General features: G+C 40.1%; 3 protein-coding genes across 4 annotated transcripts; 2 read left to right on the top strand and 1 right to left on the bottom strand.

Moving 5' to 3' along the window:
- The first annotated feature begins 614 nt into the window (after positions 1-614).
- Positions 615-4,425, top strand: zte38 (zebrafish testis-expressed 38). Its single transcript, XM_034215254.1, has 12 exons — positions 615-902; positions 1,120-1,264; positions 1,871-1,934; positions 2,060-2,096; positions 2,188-2,208; positions 2,301-2,327; positions 2,433-2,500; positions 2,594-2,742; positions 2,836-3,068; positions 4,013-4,061; positions 4,153-4,196; positions 4,292-4,425. Exons 1-12 carry the CDS (start codon positions 855-857, stop codon positions 4,334-4,336), a joined length of 930 nt encoding a protein of 309 aa, XP_034071145.1. The 5' UTR covers positions 615-854; the 3' UTR covers positions 4,337-4,425.
- On the bottom strand, positions 4,397-19,013 carry aldh9a1b (aldehyde dehydrogenase 9 family, member A1b). Its single transcript, XM_034215253.1, has 13 exons — positions 18,792-19,013; positions 17,498-17,655; positions 17,063-17,279; positions 15,961-16,106; positions 15,271-15,400; positions 13,349-13,483; positions 11,327-11,523; positions 10,363-10,503; positions 10,093-10,281; positions 9,929-10,016; positions 8,405-8,546; positions 7,836-7,948; positions 4,397-5,520 (listed from the first exon to the last, which is right to left on the bottom strand). Exons 3-13 carry the CDS (start codon positions 17,238-17,240, stop codon positions 5,426-5,428), a joined length of 1,554 nt encoding a protein of 517 aa, XP_034071144.1. The 5' UTR covers positions 17,241-17,279; positions 17,498-17,655; positions 18,792-19,013; the 3' UTR covers positions 4,397-5,425.
- On the top strand, positions 17,845-24,391 carry uck2b (uridine-cytidine kinase 2b). Of its 2 annotated transcripts, none has more exons than XR_004568843.1 (7): positions 17,845-17,984; positions 20,111-20,270; positions 20,876-20,972; positions 21,384-21,526; positions 21,620-21,895; positions 22,122-22,170; positions 22,971-24,391. XR_004568843.1 is itself a non-coding variant. In XM_034215256.1 (7 exons), the coding sequence occupies exons 1-7, from the start codon at positions 17,880-17,882 to the stop codon at positions 23,105-23,107; spliced, it is 789 nt and encodes a 262-aa protein (XP_034071147.1). In that variant the 5' UTR covers positions 17,845-17,879; the 3' UTR covers positions 23,108-24,391. The 2 variants fall into 2 exon arrangements, 1 of the variants encoding a protein (XP_034071147.1); XM_034215256.1 differs by having other exon boundaries at positions 21,620-21,717.
- Positions 24,392-24,396: the final 5 nt, after the last annotated feature.

Below are 24,396 nucleotides of genomic sequence, written 5' to 3' on the forward strand. Positions count from 1 at the left end.
GTAGTATGACTTCCTTTAATCTATCACATCTATAATCTCAGTGAACAATTACTGCACATAGTCCAACAGATTACTAAATGGAGGAAGATAAACTGCAATCTATTATAATATGGAGGCTTAAGTATGTCCATGAATGAAGCCAATGAGTAATCATTATGTTCAAGATAAATCTGCATTCCCTTGACAGGTGTTTTTACTTAATTTCGCTGATAAGACCTCTTCGAACACCAACTTTGAATCTTTTATAATGCAGTTATAACATATTAGGTGTTTTTGCTGCTATACTGTTAAGAGTAGTGTTGGTAACTGATGTAACTGGTTGGACATTTCAGTGAGTTACCTTTCCCTTATTTTTGACCTAAATTTGCACCTACACACTTTCACCTGTGATTGAATGCCTTGAAAGGGTAATATTTCAATTTTGTATTAATTAATTAATTACCTATACTTATTTATTTCACAGGCGTTTTAGCTTAGATAAAGTAATGTGTAATGTGCAATTAACATCAGTCAATTCAATGTAAAAATTACTTCCGGTCATTTACGTACAGTAAATCCGACAATCTACTGTTGGTTTACGGCACGCAGATTAGTGGCGGGAAAATAAACAAAGATATCCTGCCTAATGTATAGGTCGTTTTTGTGTTTTATTAACATAATCCTAACCTGTTAAAACTTCCGATAGGCGTTTTAATACAATATAGCATAAACATATTAAAAATGAGCCCGTGAGGAAAGGTTTCATTACTTTAATAAGTGTCTGCGTCACTATCTGATATTGAATGTGTGTATTCATCTTGTTAGTTTAGTGTTAGCTTAGGTAATGAATCAGTAGCAATAGTGATAAGGTGAAAATGGCTGCTGGGAAGATGTGCACCAGGAGCAAGGAGGAAACTGCCGAGGTTTGACCACAACACATTTAAGCTAAAAGTAACATGTTTACCATTTGTTTTAATTAGTGTGTACATCTATAAGTGTACATTAACTTGATGTTTAAGTAAGCTCTTGAGGACATATTACGTAGACAACGGCGCCATCGTGTGGGCCTTCAAGTCAAATTTAGCTCCTGTTTTCTCATTTACTTAACGTCTTTATTTGTTCCTTTTAATGTTTTAAAAGTGGATAGGATTGTTCCTGAATGACTTGAAAACGGAGCAGGAGTCTCTCGTTTTTGTCAAGAGGATGATGGCGGTGGCGGTGTCCTCCATCACCTACCTCAGAGGGATCTTTCCAGAAGATGCCTACAGGTCCAGATATTTGGAAGGTAAATATTAAACACCCTCAAATAGCCTAGAAGTTTAGGAAGATAAGGACAATTCAGGCATTCATCTCTCAATGGGTGTGTTGTTGTGTAAATTGTAGGCTACCCCTAGCTGTACTGTGAGTGTGAACCCATGAAAATCTGAGAAGAATATACATTTTTAGGACTTTAGCCAACACGTAAAGTAGTATAAACTTAATAAAAGGCTCTTACATATCTAAACTTTAAACAGATGTATGTGAAGACATACTGTACATCTGTTTGCACTCCAAATATGTATTTATATTACAGTATTACAATATGGAGTAAAATACTCCAATCCTCTGTACAACAAATGTTACTTATTTCTACTTGCAACCTTTTTGTCACTTGCACTATTTTATTTCTCCTCTGACTATTATCATTTCTTTGTATGTCTTAAGTTTCTAGTATGTTGCATTGCTGGAAGAGCCTAGGACTTTTGGGTTGGGGACTGGATTTTGATTGCCAAACTATGGTGTAGCTATTGTGCATATAACAATATTGCCTTGAACTTTATATTGTCTCGGTGGTAATCATTGCTCTTCATCAAAAAGTAATACATGCTGTTTTATTCTGCCATTCCCACAGATTTGTGCATCAAAGTTTTGCGTGAAGACAGCAACACTCCAGGTGCCAGCAAGGTTGTGAAATGGTAATTACAAAATTCCTGCCTTAATGCTCCCATAATAAACATTAGTACTGGCCACATTAGCTAGCTCAAGAAGTAGGAAGTAATAAGCACTTAGACTGAAGGTCTAATTATTAATTTTTTTGCAGGATGATGGGCTGCTTTGATGCTTTAGAGAAGCAGTATGTAAGTTAATGCATCCGTGAATAATTTACATTTGTATAATATGTTTTTTTTAAATTTTTTTACTAATTTTCAATGTTGTCCTTTTCTACAGCTCCAGGTTGTTTTCATTGGGGTAAGTCAATCGATAAAGCAACATTTAATGACAACACATTGCTTACAAGAAGAAAACAGAGCAATAACTCTGTACATGTTATTGCAATATAGGTGTACACCAATCCAGATGAACCTAATGTAAGTCATTTTAAAAATACAAAAAAATAAACAAACCCCATTTTGTCAGATCCCAGCATGAAGCCTGATCATCATTGAAATACATTTATTTGTCTCCTTTTGCAGTGCATTATCGAGTCGTACCAGTTCAAATATAAATACACTGAGAAGGGGCCTGAGATGAACATACTCAGGTTAGGATTATACTTTCTATGTTTGAGTAAATAAGTTAGAAAAGGCTTCCACGTGACCAAACTGATGTCGCGGTTACCTCCATGAAACCTCAGGAACAACGATGTGGAGATGCAGGTGACATTGGAGGACACCAAAAAAGCCTCAGTGCTGCTCATCAGGAAGCTCTTCCTGCTCATGCAAAACCTGGAAGCCCTCCCCAACAACGTGTACATCACCATGAAACTCTACTATTATGATGACAGTAAGATTTTGTCTCAGCCCAAACAAATAAATAAGAATCTTAGCGTCATACCTCGGATAATAGGAATCATCTCAATCTGCTCTTCTTTCAAAGTCACCCCGGCCGACTACCAGCCCCCAGGCTTCAAAGAGGGCGAATGTGATAGCCTGTGGTTCGAAGGCATGGCCGTGCACTTCAAGGTGGGTGAGGTGCAGACGGCGTTCCACACCTTGCTAGTGCGCGTGTCAGCCGAACAAAGCCGGCTGGAGAAGCTTCAAGACGGGAATCACCTGAGGGACAGCAAGAAGGATTCTCTGAGACATCCTGCAGAGAGCGAGACCATCGAGGTGGGGCAGGAAGGAGGATTTTTAAAGTGCTGGAATTAACTTATATATTTGTCCCACTGTAAACTGGCACAAAATTCCCTTTTTCTTCTTTTTTGTTGTAATTTATCCTAAAAAGAACTAAATCTAGCTTATTCATGTTAAACAAATGCACAAAATGACTATTCGTTTATCAGTTAATCATCCCGTGGTACCTTGAATTCTACCACGGGATGAAATATAGTATACAAAGAATAAACTCCCAATTTCGCAAACTCCTAATCAACTAGTGCAGTATATTCCAAGACCCATTAGGTTGTAAGCTCACTACTTCCCAAACTCATGCACAATTCACAAAAACCTTACTATTTAAAACACTTTGGACATGCACAAACATTAGCATGCCTGCCCAAGTGTGACACTGTTGGTTTGAGCTATTAGTTGATTTGTATGATTTAATAGTCAAACTTTTATTTGATTTCTGTTTTGCAAAGAGTCGTTTCAGTGAAGTTAATTTGAGTAGGCGTTCATGCTTTTATTTTGAGGGCTGATTCAGGCACCAGGTGATCTGGGTATTTAATGATTGACAAGTGAATACCTTTGGAATACCACAAAGGCATATTTAGTTTGACCAGGGAACAGGAGAACAGGTAAAGCCATTATTCATTGTACTTTTTGATCGTCTCGTAAATGAGACTTGGATTATTCTGCATGAGTTTGTTAAATAGATATGTTTACATAATGCAAACCCAATTATCAAGGCTTCCTCAAGGTTTGTTTGAATCTTTGTTCACCCTGGAGGTGAGAAAACGTTTTCTTCAAGAATTCAAGTTTATCGGGACTGAGTAATTCATTGACCAATGGTCGTTTTTGTGGTTGAAGTATTCATTTAAAGTCATCTCATGCATCAAGGTTGTTTTTCTTGTTAGCTGTATGTTCCTTTAAATTGTTTTTAATACCGGTTACAGGACCCTCTTAAGAAAACATACGACGAAGAGGATCTGCCTTCTGAAGATGGTAAGTCTTCGCTGCTCTCAAAACTGTAAATCTGTAAAAAAGGTATCCAAACGTATCAAAACGTTAACACTGCTGACTATCCTTTGAACAGAGTCTGCTGCACAGTTCAAGAAACCTAAAAAACCCATGGCAAAGGTACAGTGTAACTAGCAGAGGCATAATTATATTGAAGTATTCAGGTTACCGAAAAATGTGACGCAATGAAAACTTGACTCTCTTTTTTATCTTAGAGAAACGCAGCTACCAGAAATCTGTCGCGGAAGAAGAGGATTTAGCCACAACATCAAACAATACAATAAGCTGTCAGCAATGAACACACAAACATAAAATAATTCTTCATTTTATTGCAATGTTAACACTGTTTAATGTTATGTTACAATTGGTTACATGTGAAAATGCGTTGGACAGTTTCTTTACATAATTAAAGTTCTAATTTACACTACTTTGTACAAAAGACATATTTGAAGTGTACAATCTAGTCTATTAATCAATACCTGTTCAAGTAGCTTAATTTATTATTGTATTTTGCATGTATAAAAATATATTTATATGATTGTTGAGGAAATAAAGCTTGACTTGTAAACATTTGTTCTCAAGTAGAAATATTATTCTGCATACGGATTAAAGAGGATTTTTAGCAAGAATACATACGGTGCAAATCATATAAATCAATACATGTATGCACAACAAGCGGAAAATTCATCTTTCAGCAAATACTGAGGACCTATAGTTGAATCCATTTGGAGCAGATGTTAATTGAAATGTGCTTTAGATGTAAATGTCAAATTTCCGCTATAGGGAATGGGAACCGCGGTGCATTCTGGGGCAAAGAGAAGCTTTAGGCAGAAACACAGCTGGTGTCTACTCCTGTCTGTATTTTAAAAATATCAAAAATGTAGAGGCCCATGTCAAGTTCACAAACGGGGGGATACTGGACCTTCAAACCTACAGGGTCAATGACAACTATAGTCACACAGACGGGTAAGATAGCTAATGTTATGCTAACAAAATGTCGACTTATCATGCATAATTGATCTGCCAGTACACGTATGTGCGTATACTGTGATATTTCATGTTGTAAATCATACTGTAGTTCAGCAATTATCATCACTTGCAGTATACAGTCAGCAGGCAGCTACTTTAAAGTTTAAAGGGACTTGCTGTTCATGATGTCACTTTCCCATTCCCCTATCTGTAGTTCCTCTCCCCTCAGTTTAACATTAAGATGACATTCAGAAAAATAGAAATGGCTCATTTTCAGGAGCACAAAGCTTTGATGGTATTTCCCTGAAGCTTTGTACTGGTCCACACTTTGAGTCTCTGTCGCAGTTACAGCTCCACCTTCCTTTCCATGCGTCTCTGTCCTAGAAGAGGCTGTCCACATCTCCCATCTCCACATACACACTCTTCAGCTGGGAGTAGTGTTCAATGGTCACCTGACCGTTCTCCCGCCCTATGCCTGGTGAATGTAAAGAAAAGGAAGTAGTCTCCACAGTGATCAAATCAGCTAACGACTCTTGTTTAGGGAAGGTTTTTTTATACACTGAAATGATACCAATAAAACCAAAATCGCCTGTGATTGCGTGCTAACCTTTATGTATACAGTCTAAGGTCCTAAAACCTGATAATGAGTTAGCATTTTACCACCTAACCTCATCAACCTAAAAGTGAACCGTTTTTTGAACCTGCTTTTGGTTTGACGCCTGAAATATGTTCTGTGGTTAACATCTTGTTTTATGATATGAAATATATCAATACATAGCCCATTTGGAAATCTCTTAAGCTTTTATGAGTCATAAAAACAACGGAGGCTTATAAGTGACTAAATAAGACCAAACACAGGGTTGCCAACTTTGGGTACCTGGCTGGAGTGAGATTTTGATATCATGGGTTTAATTACACATCTGCACACGAAATGACTGCTATCGTGTCAGTAGCGGGACCTTAGCATATAGGATATACAATATATACAAATACACAATATTGGACACAGACTACAAAGGGGCAAAGGGCACACAGTTTCATTCACTAATGAAAGTCAAACACATGTTTGTTTCCACTGTTTTATTGTGTGCCTGTCGCGATAAGCAATTCATTGACTTATCGGCTCCGGAGTACTTTTGTTGGGTAATCTGTGGTAGGGCTAACCCATACAGTGGTGGGGCTCAAGTCAGTATTTGCAATGTAATTACATACACGCTATATCGCCCCCTTGACAGTGAAACGCCACGCGTGAGGTTTAGATTATTTCCCTGTCTCAATCCAAATTGAACTGTATGAAATAAAAAGGAACATTTGTCTTGTAGTAAATAAAAAGAGCGACCTGGAGCCAATCCTGCTATTTCCCCACAGGTGAAAGAGTTGACCTGCTGAAAACCCAACCCCTGCAGGGGGGTCTGGGGGGATTGTCCCCGAGGAGATTTTTTGAAATACTAACATAAAATACACATTCTGGTACTCTCAATAAATAAATCTATTACTACACGACATATTTAAATGAAGCTGAACCTGCTGAACCTTCTCTCCTCACAAAGAGAAGAGGGAAGAGGCTGTGTGAATTACTTACATGGTGGATAAGGGTGGATAGCCCCCATTGTTCTGTGTGTCAAAATGGAAGACAGCCCACACACCTATCAATCATCAAACCGTGGGGTCTTATTTCATTACGTGTTGATTTCTATCAACACGTAATGTTGTATCGATGTATATAGAGATGTACTACATAGTGATGTGTCGGTCGCGAACGAGCCGGCTCAAAGAGCCGGCTCTTTTAAGTGAACGACGGGAGCCGGCTCTCGCCCGCGAACGAGCCGTTTTTTTTTGCGGAGGGATTTAGATCGGCTTGAAGGCACATTATGCAATGTGCAATGTGCACATTATCCCGCTTATTACACATGGCCACATTCTCAACAAAGTAACGACATGACTCCCAATATTAATTGAAATGCTTTTATGGATTTAGAAAATGATTTTATTGATTTAAAAAATAGTTTTATGTATTGATTTAAATTGACATGCAACCGCTAAGAAAAGTAGTCCGTTGTTACTGTTTGAACTAACGTAGCAACGGCAGGAACTGCTTTGATAGTGTTTTTGAGGAGCTTTTTGATTACAGATTTGAAAACATCGTTGCTTGCTTTAAAAGTAGCACACTTCATGATGTCAGACCTTGGGAAGTATCTAGATATCCCTGCCCTAATGCCAAAGTAACTAGCAACTGAATATGTGTCGCCGTTTGATGTCTATGTCTGGACCGCTGCGTAAAAAGGAGAGTTTCTGCCCCATTACTTCTCTTCTTACTTCTATAAGAATAAAACACGGAGGACGGAGATGTTCTATTGAGAAGACGATCACTGCGTGACAACAGTTTTCAAAACCGTTTCTAGTCTTCGGTATTCTTGTTTTGGCGTGAGAATAGTTTTGGCAGCGTGAGAGCGTGAGATTGAGAGTGAAAGCGTGTGTCACACGCCAGATGCGTGAGAGTTGGCAACCCTGCCAAACATCATCACGCTGAACATTAGCTTAGCAGTGGCGATGCGCAGCCTTCTGATTGTGTTGTTTATAGTGGTGTTAAAATGTGAAGTTTCCTGCTGAACAAATTGTGTGAGTATCATAAACGTGTGTTTGCCACATAGCTTAGTTTCTGCAGTATTTGAGAATTCTAATATTAAATCCCACTGCTTTTGTCGAGGGAGCTCCTGCGATGCTAACTTCCTGATTTGACTACAACAACAGGTCATCACTGCAACACTCTACACAGCCTACGGTCTGTACCTGACATTTTGAAGCCTCCGAAGGGCACCTCCACAGGGGTGATGTTGTAGTTGTTGATGAAACAGGAACCAGCCTTCAGGTGTTCCACCACACGATGGGCTCGCTTCACATCACTACAGGAACATAAAGAGACAAAATCTAAAGGTTCAAAACAATCCCTATTCAGTTGTGTTGATTTTAACCACTATTTACCCAAGCCTTTGTGGTCTATCAATAGTTCAATTTGACTTTTTTGTCCCTTCACTCCTAATATTGCTTCTTTCGACCTTAATTGTTCAGAAAAGTTAAAGATAATAACCATTTAAACATTTTCTTAAAGAAAAGATGGGATGGGAACTACAGCGCTACACTGCTGTCTTGTTTTGACCTATGATCAATACGTCTGCAAATATATTGCAATAATATGATGAGATGTTACTGTATTGTATTTAACACATTTGTTATAGGATATTTCTGTTTTGCCTAAAATAAAATCTCAAAAGATGCGGCTCATACTTCACCAACACCACTTTTTCAAAAATCGAATTTACTAGCCTGCGAGATTGCCCTGAATGTGTCACCACACCCACCTGGTGAAAACTCCTGCAGCCAGTCCCAAGTCGGTGTCGTTGGCTCTCAGCAGCACCTCCTCTTCACTTTCAAAAGACAACACGGACATGACAGGACCGAAGATCTCCTCCTTCACGCAGGTCATCTCATCCGTGCAGTTACCTTAACGAGGACAAAGAGAAAGCCAATGGTGTAAAGTAACTAAGTACATTTATTCAAGTACTGTAGTTAAAGGTCCCATGACATGGCTATTTCTACTGATCATAATTCCATTGTTGAGGTCTACTAGAATAGATTTACATTGTTCAATGTTCCAAACTCACATTGGTTTCTCAAACAGCATCTCTGTATGTGTATTCACTCTCTGTCCCAAACGCCTTGTTGGAGCTCCTGCCCCCCCCCCTCCCTGTGAGCCCACTGTGCTCTGATGTGTGTGTATGTGTTACAATGGCGTTTGTTAGCAACCAGAAAATGACACCAGTAATGACAAACAGATGAGAATGCTGCGTGGGGTCTACTCTGGGTGCAGTGTTGGCAGGACGTTGCGAGGCTCGCTGCTCCGCCCTTTGAGGCTCGAGGAGTGGACAGTGTGAGCTGGATTACTGGTGTCGTTTCCTGGTTGCTGCGTGGGGTCTGCGAGACACTGCAGAACTCAGCCTGAGCACACACACTCACAGCCTAAGCTCCGTGTGTGTGTGTACGGAGCTCCGCGCTGCACCGCGGCTGAGAAAAGATAAGGCTGAGTGAGTGTGTGTGGAGCTCCGCAGATTCCGCGTAGCTCCGCAGCGTTACGTCACTATGACCGTTACGTCACTATGACCAGGAAGAAGAAAATGGAAAAAGATAAATGTCCAACGAGGCGTTCTGGGGCAGCACAGACAGGTATTTTCTGTGTTAGAGTTGTACTCGCTACAGGGTGTACTTTGAGGGTTTGTGACTCTGCAGACCGTTTACATGCAGAAAAAGCTACATAACACACAAGGGGACGGGTAATAACCGGACAAGCATGACATGGGACCTTTAAGTATCAGAATCAGAATACCTTTGTTTGTCCCACAGAGGGGAAATGTACATTGTTACAGCAAAAGAGAAGATGGAGAACCTTTACCAGCTTTAAAAACAATTAACAATCAACAATTATAATCCAAACTTTTACTTTTATATATAATATATATTATTCTAAAATGGGCCAATCTGCATAATGAGAACTTTTACTTTTGGTACCTTGAGTATCTTGATGCTAATACTTTTGTACTTTTACTGAAGTAAGATTTTAATTGCAGGACTTTTACTTGTAATAGAGTATTCCTACACTCTTGTACTTTTACTTAAGTAAAAGGTCTGAGTTCTACTCCCACCTCTGAAGAAAGCACAAACACTGATGTCACCTAAACTGCATTCAGATAGTAATGAATCCCCTTTGACTCCTGACAACATACTTTTAAATTACATCTCCAAAATTGGGAGAGTAGTAAAATAGTGCGCCACACTTTCAGAGATCTTCTGAATGCATTACATCATGGAGGAATTGACAGAAGTCTTACCCAATACACATGGAGTCATGTAGTATCCTCCTCTGAGTTTAGGATCTGATGGGACAAAGGGTTCACCTCCGCACAGCACCGTAGCTCCCTGGAAACGGTACGATTAACGTCAAGGATATCAAAATTGTACTCGCTTCACACGAGCCTATGAGGACAAGCCTTACCTCTTTCTTTGCCTGGTCAACAAAGGACAGGACTCTCTCCAGGTGTGACCTGCTGACCAGGGCTCCCATCCTGGTGCTCTCCAACAGCGGGTCTCCTATCTCGATCGCCCGGGTCCTCTTCACCACCTCCTCCACAAACTCTGGCAGAATGTCCTTATGAACAAACACCCGCGTCCCGTTGCTGCAGACCTGTGATACATTTCATTAAATCAAGTATGCTTCCATGCGCAGATTGGACATGAACATACAACATTCAAACACACTATTTACCTGGCCTTGAGACAGGAAGTTGGCCATGAGCGCTCCCTTCACAGCGTTCTCCACATCACTGTCCTGAAAGATGAGCAGAGGAGATTTCCCCCCCAGCTCCAGAGTCACGTGCTTTACTCCCTTGGATGCCATCTCCATAATCTGTGTTATCGAATTATAATACAAACAATTCATATTCCCATTTATTACCTGTATGTACCAGGATGTTTTTATTCAATATATCATGCTGATAAAAGCAATACAAAGTTGACAATTCAATTCATTTTATTGTCAAACTGTTTAAAAAAAGTGCAAAAATAAGACATAATGGAGATATGTGAAATGACACCCCGATAAACTATCCAAGGCTTAAAGTAGGGGACGCTAAACATACAAAATGTACAATATATATTACTAACACATCGGGATTTGGAGAGGTCATGTATCGTACAGGAACATTACAAGCTAAACAAAACTTAGAGGAGCCTATTCTACTCATTTTCAGGATCATGTGTCCTCTGTGTCTCTACTGTGACATGTCTCCATGCTTTAATGTTCAAAAAGCTCTTTTTTTCTCATACTGCCTGTGTTGCAGCACCTCTTTTCACCCTCTGTCTGAAACCAGAGCCCAGTCTGCTCTGATTGGTTAGCTAGCCGGCTCTGTTGTGATTAGTTAACCACTTAGAGATGTCCCACGTACACTGTGTTGGAGTGTTACGTAGGGTTGTTCCTATGTTACAGAAGTAAACAAAGGAGTCCAATGGAGGCGTTTCAGGCAGGGGGGGGGGTGTGGGGAGAGAAAGTCCCTCTGGGGAGAAACTGTTGGATTTTAGCTGACCACTACAGGAAAGGGAAACCCCACAAAAACACAATAGAGCTCTTTAATCAGTCTAAGGATTGATTTAGAACAGGCTAGATATAATGAAGACGGAGACATGAAAGATAATAGTAGGACTTTCAGTTCCACCGTGTATAAAACACTGACCTTCTTTCCTGTGGGCACGCTCCCGGTGAAGGACACCTTAGCTACATCAGGGTGGTGGCAGAGCAGGCTGCCGGTCTCCTGGCCGCCCTGCACCACGTTGTACAGCCCCTCTGGAGCTCCGGCCATGGCGTAGATCTCTGCCAGCAGGACCGCCGTCACAGGGGTCACCGGGGAGGGCTTGAACACCATGGAGTTGCCTGTTTTAAATGACAGACACAAGATTTGAACAGTGAGAAAAGGCAGCGACTGATATTGAGAACAAATCCAATCAAATGTACTTCTTCACATATTCATGCACATATGTTTTATATAAAGTTATATCAATTTAGACATGTTAAAAATAAACATTTGTCAAGGCCATTGGTGGCGCTGTGTCCTGTGCAGCTGTGCTTCCTGAAATGTCTGCTGACAAAAGGTTACGCCCACACACACAGCCATGGCTTGTGATATATTTTGATTTATACAAAAAAATGAGAGGGGTGGTGTAAGGTCCAAAAGGGTTGTTTGTTTGCAGCATGCCATAGAGGTTTGAGATGCTTTATAAATCAGGCTTGTCTTTACCAGGATGTAGTCTTCACTGTAAGGGGACATTTCGTAGAACCTCGTCAGTGAGAACAACTCTTTGTACAACAAAGCTCTATGAAAAAGCCCCAGGATTCTTGACATTCATGAGAAATGCTGCGATACTACACAAGAAGAAACTAAAATAACAAGAACATGATTTAAATATTATAGCAGATCAAATGTCATTTAACAATTCAGCTCAGGTCTAATGTTAAACAACTGAGTGTGGTAGTGAAAGGGAATTAATGTGGTTGCTCACAGTTTTCCAACTATGTAGACATTATACATAGCCCTAACTGTAAAGGAAACTTCTGTGTAGCATGCAGTGGAGTCACCGACTCAGGAAGGAGACACGGGAAGAGTCGGAGCTTTGATGTCAAACCACTGTGATTTATTTGGAGTTGGTACCAGAGTATTCACATCACAAATCCAAGAGTCAGAGGTTCTGACTTCACGGTAGAGTTGCCACGTCAATTCTGGAGAGCCTCTCTCTTGCCAGCCCATCTAACTGGTTTCGCAGAGAGTAAACAACATATTTGAGGAGATAGCCTAAACAGTGTGGGAACACTGAGCTACTTGCGTCGGACACTTATGACCTCGAAGATTTCACCTTGGAGTCCACAAATACAGAGAAGGAAGTGTCCCAGTGTACCCACAACACAGACCATCTGTGACCCAGTATTGACCGGTCACAGAATGGGAACAATAACATTATTGGCTAAGCAGCCTGTGTCCTTAAAGGAGGTAAACAGACATCAAGGTTTGTCCTGTATGTTACAAATTGGCATCTATGATAATTATTTCCATAACACTAACAACAACAAAATAAGACTTGTTATATATCAAACTAAACCATTCTGAAAATCTATAACTCAACAAGGAAAAACTCACTGAAAACTGTCCAAAACTTAAACAAAATGGCAAATTCCAAAATGTAATCCAATAAAAACGTCTAAAATGTGACCCTGCTGTAGTGCCATCCATAGGTGAAGTGCCAGAACCTTTTTCAGGATTGCTCCGTGCAACTAGCATACCTAACCTGACATGTAACTGTGGCTTAAATAGCAGAGTATGTTTGAATGAGTGAGTTATAGCAGTGTTTGTCCAACAAGCCACATCTAAAAAAAAAAAAAACACTACCAATTACAGAAAAACGTTTCCAATATTGATCCAATAGCACAGAATTCAAGAAGGATTGTATGCTATGTGTTGAAGATGTTTGGTCCAATGTATAAATTACTTTATAATGTTTTAACTTGTAGGTTTATCCAATGGGATCTTCTTCACATATTAACACCACGTTTATGATTTTTGTAGCGTTAATGCAACAGGCAGAAGTAAAAAGCTAACGTTAGGCTAAATAACAAACAGACATAGTTGACCTTACAGAAGGAATGGTGTACACATGTTGTGCTATAGCTAATTGTTATGGCTAAGAGCTTTAATAGTCTCCGTTACCACAGGCCAGGGCTGGAGCAGATTTCCAGGCAGCGATCTGGAAAGGATAGTTCCAGGCCCCGATGCCGACGCAGACGCCCAGAGGCTCCCTGCGGGTGTAGGCGAACGATCCCCCAGGCAACTGCACATGCTGGCCTTGAGACACGGAATATAGGTGACATTTTTAGGATTCACGTTTCAAAGGGGCGCGTACATTGGAATGTGTTGCCTAAGCATTTTCTCTTATCAACACATACAATATGACAGCAGTACTTCTCAGGGTTCAGGTTGAGTGATGTTAAATAGATCTGACAACTAAGTCATATCACAGTAACGGTGTTAGTAGTTTCATATTTTCAATTTGTATTGTTGTGCTAACATTTTGATTATGTTTCAGTTGAATTCCAGTTTTGATTGACTATTTTTGTTGGGGTCAGATATTATGTTTCAGAAGATACAAAAACATACAGAATAAATGTTTAGAGAACTTTGTAGGAATGGCCATAACTTTAAAATCTTTAGATGTGGGAATAACCTCAAGTTCTCTTACACTACTTCACAGAAACTAAATTGAGGTGATTAACAATAGACCTGCGAGGAAGAGCTTGGTTGAATGTGATTTGATTGAGTACAATATATCATGTTCTTGTTATTAAAGTGTAATAGACAATAACAACAGGGAGTATATTGTGAAGTATTAACGGTGTAGAGCCATCTCCTACAATATCATGTCTGTTCGAATTCTGTGGAAAAATTGTTTACAAATATTTATGATCTCTCCTTTTTTTTGGTAGTGATATATTACACCAATAAACCTAAAATATTTAGATTTTTTTTAACCAATCGATATCATTTGAGCTTAATGTTTCTTAAATCATATCACTTTATTTCATTTTCAGTTTAATCACAATATTTCTCACTACATACAGCAACATCTTATTGGTGGCTTTCCACTAAGTGATTATATAGTTAGATATTGAGTAAAATGTCTTTCTGTTTATTAGCTACTATATTGGTTTCGAGACCTTCCACTTTTTAAACTGATATACGGCACATATTTTGATTCTAAGAGTAAATGTTCCTATTCTTATTGTCCTTCCATTTTTGTATATTTATATTTATTGTAAACATTTATTTTTTATAATCATTTTTCAACTTAATTCCTCCTAGCTGCCAGCTCAGAGTCCTGTTGTGAACCCGGAAATGTTGAGAACCCAACGGTTTTATGAGAGAAGTATATAGTACGGGTCCCCAGCACATAGAAACTGCCGGATGCTAACTTGCATATGTTGGGCAATTTAAACAATAGGCATAAGTTGAATTTATAAGCAGGAATGACTATTTTAGCCTTTTTGGGTCGGATTTAAAGATTTAGAGGACTCTGGATCATTTGTATTGGAAAGATTGCCTATTGATTCGAAGAAAAGTTGTCCAGAGTAGAGATAATAATTTGTATCTTGTGCTCTCTATATCCAATGCTCGCAACACTACTCATGGTAGTCAAAATCAGCCCACTGAGAGTACTAATATGGCCACTTTATGGTGAACACTGTAATGTTTTATCCTGAAAATGTCAGACATGGATTCGGCATTCTCAATAACACCCAAAACCAATCCAAAATTGTACAAATCCGCCAAGTCATTTTTTAAACTATTGTTTACATAGGCTATAATGCCATTCATTTCAATTAACGCAAATTATGCTAACTGTGCAAATTGCCCAACATATGCAGGTTAACATCCAGCAGTTTCTATGTGCTGGGGAACCGTAATATACATTTCTATTATAAAACGTTGGTGTACTCAACATTTCCTTGTTCACTAAGCTGGCAACTGGACTATATGTAAATTATTTACATGAGTAAACCCTACTGGGCAATAAACCTGATTCTGATCGAAAGTGGGAAAACACGTAAGTAATGAGCGAGTTGTATTGTACCAACCTGCCAGAGTGGTGGCCAGCGCTGCATAGTACTCTATACACAGTCTGGCCGAATCCACATCCAGACGAGCCTCTGTGATGGACTTTCCGTTGTTGACTACTTCAATTTCAGCTATCTCCTCTCTCCTGCGCTGTGCATGAAATCCAGGGTAAGTGTTACACATCGTGTTTGTGTAATCAAACAGCTCAGATCCATAACTGGAGTTACAAAACAGGCCACTCTTTCTTCATCAAGTACAGGCACTCTGTGACCTTTTAGGGAACCACATTTGACCTACAGTCAAAATACTCTCTGTTAGGACTGCATGATTTAAAGAATATGTATGGGAGGTATGGGAGGGACTACATTTTTTTTCTACGTCTTTTCATTTAAAAAAAATGAGTAAAATGTGATTTTGTAAGAGGCTCTGTAGCAAATAAATGTTTTATTAAGTCTGATAGAATACTATTCATAGGCTGGGATATCTCTGCAATAAAAAAATACTGCATTAAATAAATAATATTTTAACAGATATTCTCCTTCCTGCGACTTGAATATTGCACTAGTCCATATGGCGATGACGATAACATGTTAATTCATTATGCAGCCCTTCTCTCTGCAACAGTTCTTATGTCATCCGGGTAAATGTACATATTCTAGTAGCAGAGACTGAATAATAATAATTTGGAGAAAATAAATTAAGAAAAACACCTCAATGATGTGAGCAGCTTCTATCATGATCTTCGCCCTCTCCATCCCAGACATTTTGCTCCAATGACCAAAGGCAGACTTGGCAGCCTCCACAGCCTGATTGACCTCCGCCGCACCACACGGCTCCAAAGGGCACAGGACTCGCCCTGCAAAGTGAGACACGAGATGGTAATAACAGTTAAGTACACAGGTTGTAAATTAAATAGCATTTTCTACTTTGTTAGGCCATGACTTGTTCACATAGTATGCACTGGTTCAGCCATCCTTTAATATAAGGAAATTAAGTTTAGGCCTGGACACCACAGGATGTAACGCACTGAGAATACAGCTTAGTTTTTACACTGTCTTTTCCAATGAGAGGCAAAATAAGGAGCACCATTCCGCCTGATGAGTGGGCTGCACGCAAGCTGTGCTCAAATGGAGTCACGACATCTGAATTAAAACAAGAAACCCAGCCAGACAGCATTCTAGCAGAGCACTTTTTACAGTGAATTCTAACTTATTCAGTTGGTTTTAAATTGGGTTTTATACAGATACTCTATAGGTATTTATATTTCTACTGTTGATATGTATATAGTAACTGATTATGTTTATTTTAGATGTTGTCCTTTTTGCTTATTTCTTAAACTTATTTGCAATGCATTGTAAACATGCTGCTGCGTCAACACAAGTTCCAATTTAGGATCAATAAAGTATATCTAATCTAAACTAATCTATAACTAGGTTTTTAAAAACAAAGACATGAAGTTAATGCAATAAAAGGCTGACAATCAATCAGTACCTTTCCTTATTTTGAGGTGTGTTGTCCTAAACAAGCTAAGAAGGAAATGATCCAGCTGAATGTGGCTGACAGGTTGACAGAGAAACCCATTTTAAGTAGCATTTAAATCAACAAGTCTCTGCTGTGTAATAACGAAGTTATGTTTAATAGCCAGGAAGCGGGAACTTTTTCTCTGCTCCACTGACACTGCTCAGGGTCAGTGACCATTCAACTGGTTGCACAACAAAGGTGCCATGTGTGGCTTTTTAAGAATAGGCATGTTAATAATCACACTAGAGTACTTTTGATCTGAATAGAATATCAAATAATTGTGTGTCTCACCTGTTGCAGGTTCGTAAACATTTTCCTTGTTGCATTTCTCTTGGCTCGTCCGTCGTTTCCCTGCCCAGAAGTTTAGCGGGACCTTGATCACCACTGATCCCGAAGAAAGGCACCGTACAGCGGCCGCGAAGGGAGGGACAGCCGGCCGCTGCAGAGACGTAGCGAGCCTATGGAGCATGCTCAAAAATGGCTCTGTTGCTCCAAGTTTAGCCGATAACTGAAACATATACATTCTATGTGTAAATGCTATGCAGACATTTCCCTTATCTAAAGCAAACCCGACCACATTGGGAAACGTCAAAAGCTGTTTTACTTCAGTAGTTAAACATTAGCTTCAGCAAGTGATTCTGTAACAAGCAAGCTACTTTTTTCTCGTTTTGTATTGTTTGTCATTCACAACGTTTCACGAATATATGTAAGGATTGTCAAACTTACCTACAGGCTTCTTCCCACGCGTACTTTAAGTTGATGTATCTAAATAACGGTTTATGTGTTAGTTATTTTTCTGATGAGCTACAAGGGGGAGGAGCAACTAATACGACCGTTGCTGGGAGTGCCATTGGTTGATGAGGGCTGACGATTGGTTATTTTCACTGCCAATCACAAAAAAGAAAAATGCAGATAATGTCTATAAATGTATATTTTAAGTCGAATATGAACAACGTAGATCACAGTTGACCCTTTAAATAAAAAAATACATGTAAATAAATTAACTTAGAAACGAAAAAGCGGATAAATAAAGTGAATGTTGATGCTGTGGGAGGAGCTCTACTTCAATGATCTTCCAGCACAGCAGCTCTGACTGTACACTGCAAGCATGGCCGGGGACAGTGAAACACATCTTAGGGACCGTGGCGAGAAAACCGACGTTATCCGACAACCTTTTCTCATCGGTGTATCTGGAGGCACCGCCAGTGGCAAGGTTGGCATCCTAGCTAGCTAAATTGACGGTTTTTGAGAATTGTCAGGGTTCCGTTTTGAGCTAAATCACAGCCAGAGGTTAGCCGCAGCCGGTGGCTAGTTGGCCGCGTGGTCAAAGCAACGCGACGTTGAGATTTGATTGACAGGTCTCTCATCTATTTAGCCATCGTGTGCTTGTACCTCTCGCACTCATGTCTGTAAACCGGCTGCTTTAATTGATTTCGTGTTTGTTCATTTTCCCTTTTGTACTGGGTGGGCGGTCAATTTAAACTACGTAGAAACACTGTTAGCCCACTTAGCTGTCTAACATTAGCTGAATTCCATCACATTCTAGCATTACTGGTTGTGCTAACGTGAAACAATAGCTACTGCTAGCCCTATTCTCCATGCTGTTAGAACTGTTCGTACACATTTTGAACCACACTAATGAATGTCGAGGACATCTTTATGATAACACTGTGTAGTGTGTACCATTGATCAGATACATGTACAAGTAGCGTTAATTGTGTTTTTAAGTTCGAGTGACCTGGAATAACCGCTTACGTGTAACACCGTTATAGATGTTAGTGTAATGAATCATAACACAGGCGCTTGCGGGAAATGCCATCTCTAAACATTTCCCTCAATGCGCCCACGTCCTTTGTCTTGTGTCTTGTATACTCTAACCGTATACAGAAAATCTGACTTTGAACCGTAGATTTGAGTTCTGTAAAATGTAATTATTCAAGATCAACTTCTTCATAAATTCAACGTTATTTGAAAGAGCAAGTTCATTTTATTTTGATTTGCGCAATAGTGCTGAACTTACGGTAGCACTGACGTCCTTCTTGTTCCAGTGAGAACACAGACGTGGATTTTTATCGAATACGTCATTGTTTTCCTTTGTTATGAACCGGGTGGAGTATATCTGGCCTGACAGCTGTGAAAAAGGGACCTCGTGTTATCAAAAGACACCAGTTGAATTGATAAGCTTGACACAACCAAACTGCAACAGAAACTAAAGTGTCTTATCCCGACTGTTAGTGGCTGTAGGGTCTTACTGTGAGAGATCTAGGTAGCCTACAATACAGAATGAGACAAGAGGGGCCGAAGCCCCGCCTCCCAACTTTGTCCCAGATACCAGCATGCTGGCAGCGGGCCTGTGTTGTGCTTCCCATAGACTGTGTGTATATATATATATATATATATATATATATACTTCCTGATAGCCCCACACAAGGGACTGGAGGAAGGAGTGACTGTAGTGATATGACGCCAGACAGGACCAGCCTTACTTGGTAAGGTGACTGCTCATTGATTGGACGATGCCAGCTTGTGCTTCCTGGTCTGTAAGCAGACTCCAGCACAGTATGCATGGAAAGAGAGGAGGGCAGATTCAGCACTTTCATCCGCCCTCTAACTGATGCTCAGTTATCACAGAAAAGCTTTTATTTGTGCTCCATCGGTATTGAACATTTAACTGTTCCTTTTTAAAAAGTGCCATGTAAAATAAATGACCAGCTATAAAGTGACTTTGCTAAAATGAAAGCAATTATTTGATGTTTATGACATCTTCTTAATTACAGTTATGGCCTTAGTGGTGCAGGAATGAGTCCCAGAACCTGGAAATAAGTAAGCCTTTTCCACATTAGCGACAGCTAACAAGTGGCTAAATGAGACCTTTAAACACCAAGCTGAACAAGAGTCCGCCTTTAGCTTAGGAGTGGTGACATGAAGTCATGCAACCGTGATGCAGTCTTAAAAGTAGTTTATATGTGGATATAATCCAGATAAACAAACGTCTAAGGTATTGTATGAAGTCTAAGTATCATGGAGTGTTTGCTAACTTTTCGAGTCGCCCTACTAAAATACGCCATCACTGCACCACTCTATTGGATCAAGATTAGATATGGACTGATTATCAGTCAGAGAATTGACCCTTTGATGCCACGTCCTGTGAAATGTTGCAAATAAAACAACCACCCAGCTCTAAAGTGGCTGCGTCCAAATTCATTGTATTTTAACGGAGACAAAGACAACAGAGCCCCGTGGATCTGCCCAGTCAGCATTGGGTATGAGATACATTTAGTTGTGTAGGTCAGCGGGGCCAAACATGGGGTGGTCACTTATCGTTATCTGTTTCCGCAGTCGTCAGTATGTGAGAAGATCATGGAGCTGCTGGGCCAGAACAAGATCGACCATCACCAGAGGCAGGTGGCCATCCTCAGCCAGGACAGCTTCTACAAGGTGCTGACCCCGGAGCAGAAGGCAAAGGCACTGAAGGGCCAGTTCAACTTCGATCACCCAGGTATGCCCACACTGGATATGGTGAAGCAGCTAATGCACTTCTCTAGAGTATATCACCTCCACCGGCCCGCAGCATGCACATGTTTGCTCTCCTTATCACAGTTTGCAGTTGCCTCAAGTACTTTTTAAACAATTTGAGACCAGATTCAGACTTCTACCAAATTAGTTTTGTATGTAAATGCAATAATTTTTGCAATAAGTAACAGCTGAGGCTGTTTAAGCGTAACGGATTTTTTTAAAATGAGGCTACGGTGACATTTAATTGCTTATTCATACAACAATTGGGCTTGTGTGCAGCAGCATTTCTTCCAGCGTGTTTTTGGCAGATGCACTGACTCCATTTTTGGTGCCCAACTTTGCCCCCTCACGCTCCTGCTTCCTTTCTCAGCTGGTTTTAAATCCCAGCAGTCAGCAGGCCTTTCTCCGAGACAGCTGCTGTACGGCTCACAGACTGAACCCAACACCTGTTACAGGAAATGGATTCCTCGCTTACTAAACATGCAGCGCGGGGTCGCACATGTCCATAAGCGCACACAAGGACTAGGACTAAGTAATACGACCATATGAACATCCAAGCTGATAGTTTGTCTTTTCCTTTTTTCTCAGATGCCTTTGACAGTGAGCTCATAATGCAAACACTCAGGAAGATCCTGCAGGGGGAGACGGTCCAGATCCCATTGTATGACTTTGTTCATCATTCCAGGTAAGCGCCTCACAGGAGATACACAAGAACTGGCTCCTGAATAACTTTGTGGTGTGTGTTGTGTTTAAAACCCGGGAAAGAGTCGGCCTTTAGCACTACTGACGTCCCTTGTTTTGAATTGAAATAAGGTCTGTGGCTAACAAAAGCTTAAATAAGACTACTAAAATGAATCACGCTGAACATTAGCCACCTTTAGCTTAGCGTTGCTGACGTGAAGTCATGCAACCATCATGTCGTTTGTATATAGCCTTACGCCAGCTATTTACTTATGGTGGTTGCATTAACGCTTCAATTATCATACCAGTGGGGTAAATATGTAACTTGAACGTGTAATCGGTTAATATTGGCACCAGTCCAAGTGTAGTCGCTGACGGACATGAGGGAATCTCTTCCATGTTTGTGTTGTTCCAGGAAAGAGGAGTTCATCACGGTGTACCCGGCTGATGTGGTGCTGTTCGAGGGCATCCTCATGTTCTACTCTCAGGAGATCAGAGATCTGTTCCAGATGAAGCTGTTTGTCGACACGGATCCAGACACACGGCTCTCTCGCAGAGGTGTGTAGTTTTGAGAAGAGCACCCTCCTTCCTTTTCAGTTATTGCATTGAATGCCTTGTATTCATATTTGTGTGTGATATTCTCTGTTTCAGTTCTCCGAGACATCAGTGAGCGTGGCAGGGAGCTGGAGCAGGTGCTGGCTCAGTACATCACCTTTGTGAAACCGGCCTTTGAGGAGTTCTGTTTACCAGTAAGTGATGTGCCGGCCTTACAAGCGCCTTTCGTTTTTGGAGTAGAGCCTCACTGATACACTGGGATGCCAAACATTACTAGCCAATATTAGCTTCAAGTTTTATGTTGGTTTTAATGTATTTCATCCCATGTAAAACAAGAAATGACAGCACAGAAAAGCCAAAGATGTATTTGAGGTAATTAAGAAAATGTCAAAATACGTTGTGAGTCCACCAGGGAGCACTGATTGCTTAAATAAATATAATTCAAGTGTCCTTTACGAATTCTATCAAAAATGTTTGTATATATTTTGTGTTATTAATGAACAACTACTTACGAAATAAATGACTCCCAAATGTCAGTCTTCCGTCGTGCAGTATACAACTGTTAGAAACATGTTTTCTCTTTCTCTATTTCTCACAGACAAAGAAGTATGCAGATGTGATTATTCCACGAGGAGCAGATAACCTTGGTATGGATTTGTATTCTACAGTACATCGACACTGCCTTCGCGTTGATCAGGCTCCTATTGGTGGATAAGAGGATTTCCACAGATTTAGCACATCAAAGTCAGTTTACAACCGTGTAGAGTTAAATAAACATCAGTTGTGTTTAAAGACTAGTTTAAAAATGATGGGGTAAATCTGGTGATTTGGAGGCTACATTAGCTGCTACAGGGTGGTGCAGGAATGAGTCCTTAAACCCGGAAATGAGTTGGCGATTTAGAACTTCTGGCTTTCCTCATATCAAGGGAAAATTTACAATTTATTCTACAGCATACAATACGTCAGAAAATACATGACTCGAGAATGGCTGACGTTTTTACGCGTCTTCACACGGGACTTGCTAACAAGTGTAGTGTAGTTCGTATATAGCCTTACGCAAGCTATTTACTTATGGCGATTGCATTAACGCTTCAATATCATAACCGTGGCGTTAATATGTGCAGATTATCCTGCTGAACTAAACGTGCCAGTATCGTAATCGTGAGTTTTCAAGAGGCTTTAATTTCTGCTATATTTGGGGAAAACATTAAAAAAAAATCCCTCTTTGTGTCAAGGTAGCGATGCTTACTTCCAGGCCGCCCTACACAAATACATCATCACTGCATTACCATAAATCCCAGGTCTCTGGCCAAACTGTCAGCTAGTTGGTTGCATACTTATTTCTGCATCCATTTTGATATATTCTTTATTACTGTCCATTGTGATGAATCGGTTGAGGACATTTTCCAAGATTTCTAACCATCTCTCTCTTCCTCATTCCCTGCAGTCGCCATCAACTTGATAGTACAGCACATCCAAGACATTATGAACGGCGGACCAAGCAAGCGCCACAACGGCTGCACGAACGGCCACGTTGCCCCCCGTCAGCGGCGGACCTCGGAGTCCAGCAGCCGGCCTCATTGACGTCGTGGCACCTCTCTCACAGGGCGGAGAGGGGTGTGGGAGCTGCCTGTAAATAATGCCTGTCGGCATCACTGTATTTAAGAGAGGAAAAAAAAGAAATGCAAAAAGAATTGAAATGCCTATTATTATTATTATTATTATTATTATTATTATTATTATTATAATAATGACTACTCATGTTATTGGTTACCTTCATTTTAATTGTTAATTTTTTTCAGGAGGTTTAAAACAAGTTGTTGTGATGGGTTTAAATGACCTCATGCATTTTCCTCCCAGGTTGCTTTTTGTTTTTTTTATGTATCCCCGCTGCTCCATGGAGTTTCATGCCGCTAATGAATAAAAGAGGGGAACCCCTTTTTTTTCCCTTTTTTTTGTAATGACTGATAAAACTTGAAGCCGTAATGCCAGCGCGAGTCTGATAAATGTTTGGGTGTGTTCCAAACGATAAGGATTTGAAGAAGAGTTGAAGAAAACCAGGATTGCAATGTGTATTTGTACTGACAATCTATGGGTGTCTTTCCAACCCTTTTCTTCAGTGTTAAAGATGTGTTATTCAAGAGGTCTGTTTACTACAAAGTGTCCATCACTGACTACACACTACAGGATTGTTTTTAGTACTGATTCTCATGTGCGGATTAATGTGATCACCAGACCAATGAAGCCTAAGGCTGGAAGGATCAGCTGACTACTGTATCAACCCAGTCTAGTGTTGCGGGTATTGTTACACTCTTAATGAAAATATTGATATATATCCCAATCAAAAGAAAGCAAAGAAACACTTATTTTGAGAGTGAGATTAAATGAACTATTACAAAAATGTAGATATGTGAATTCCTCTATGAAGTCCCTATTTTTTTTGCTGGTTTTTCTAGCTATCACATGGCAAAAAAAAGCCTGCAAGATTATGATATGAAATATATACTCTGGTTAGGAATACCATCATGATATTAAAATGCCAGACAAAGGTGTTCGGTGCCACAGCTATATTAGTTTCCCCCAGTGTATGGCCATTAACCACCAAGACCTACCGCATTGCCTCAGGTTAATATGTACAGCAAGTATCCACAGTAGGGGCCAGTTTCCATTCTTTAAGTTAAAGATACAATAAATAAAAAAAAACTGTTGAATCAATTTTGTATTCCATGTGCTGTATTTGTTGTGTATGGTGTAATTGAATGACTGATTTGTACCATGAGATTTGTACTGTATGGCTGTTGCATTGTCACGTTTTTTTTAATGAATTGTGACAGATTGCTTGGTGTTCAATAAACTGATGCAGCCGAATTTCC

This window comes from Gymnodraco acuticeps, unplaced genomic scaffold (assembly GCF_902827175.1).
Source record: "Gymnodraco acuticeps unplaced genomic scaffold, fGymAcu1.1, whole genome shotgun sequence".
In the NCBI taxonomy this organism is placed as follows: domain Eukaryota; kingdom Metazoa; phylum Chordata; class Actinopteri; order Perciformes; family Bathydraconidae; genus Gymnodraco; species Gymnodraco acuticeps.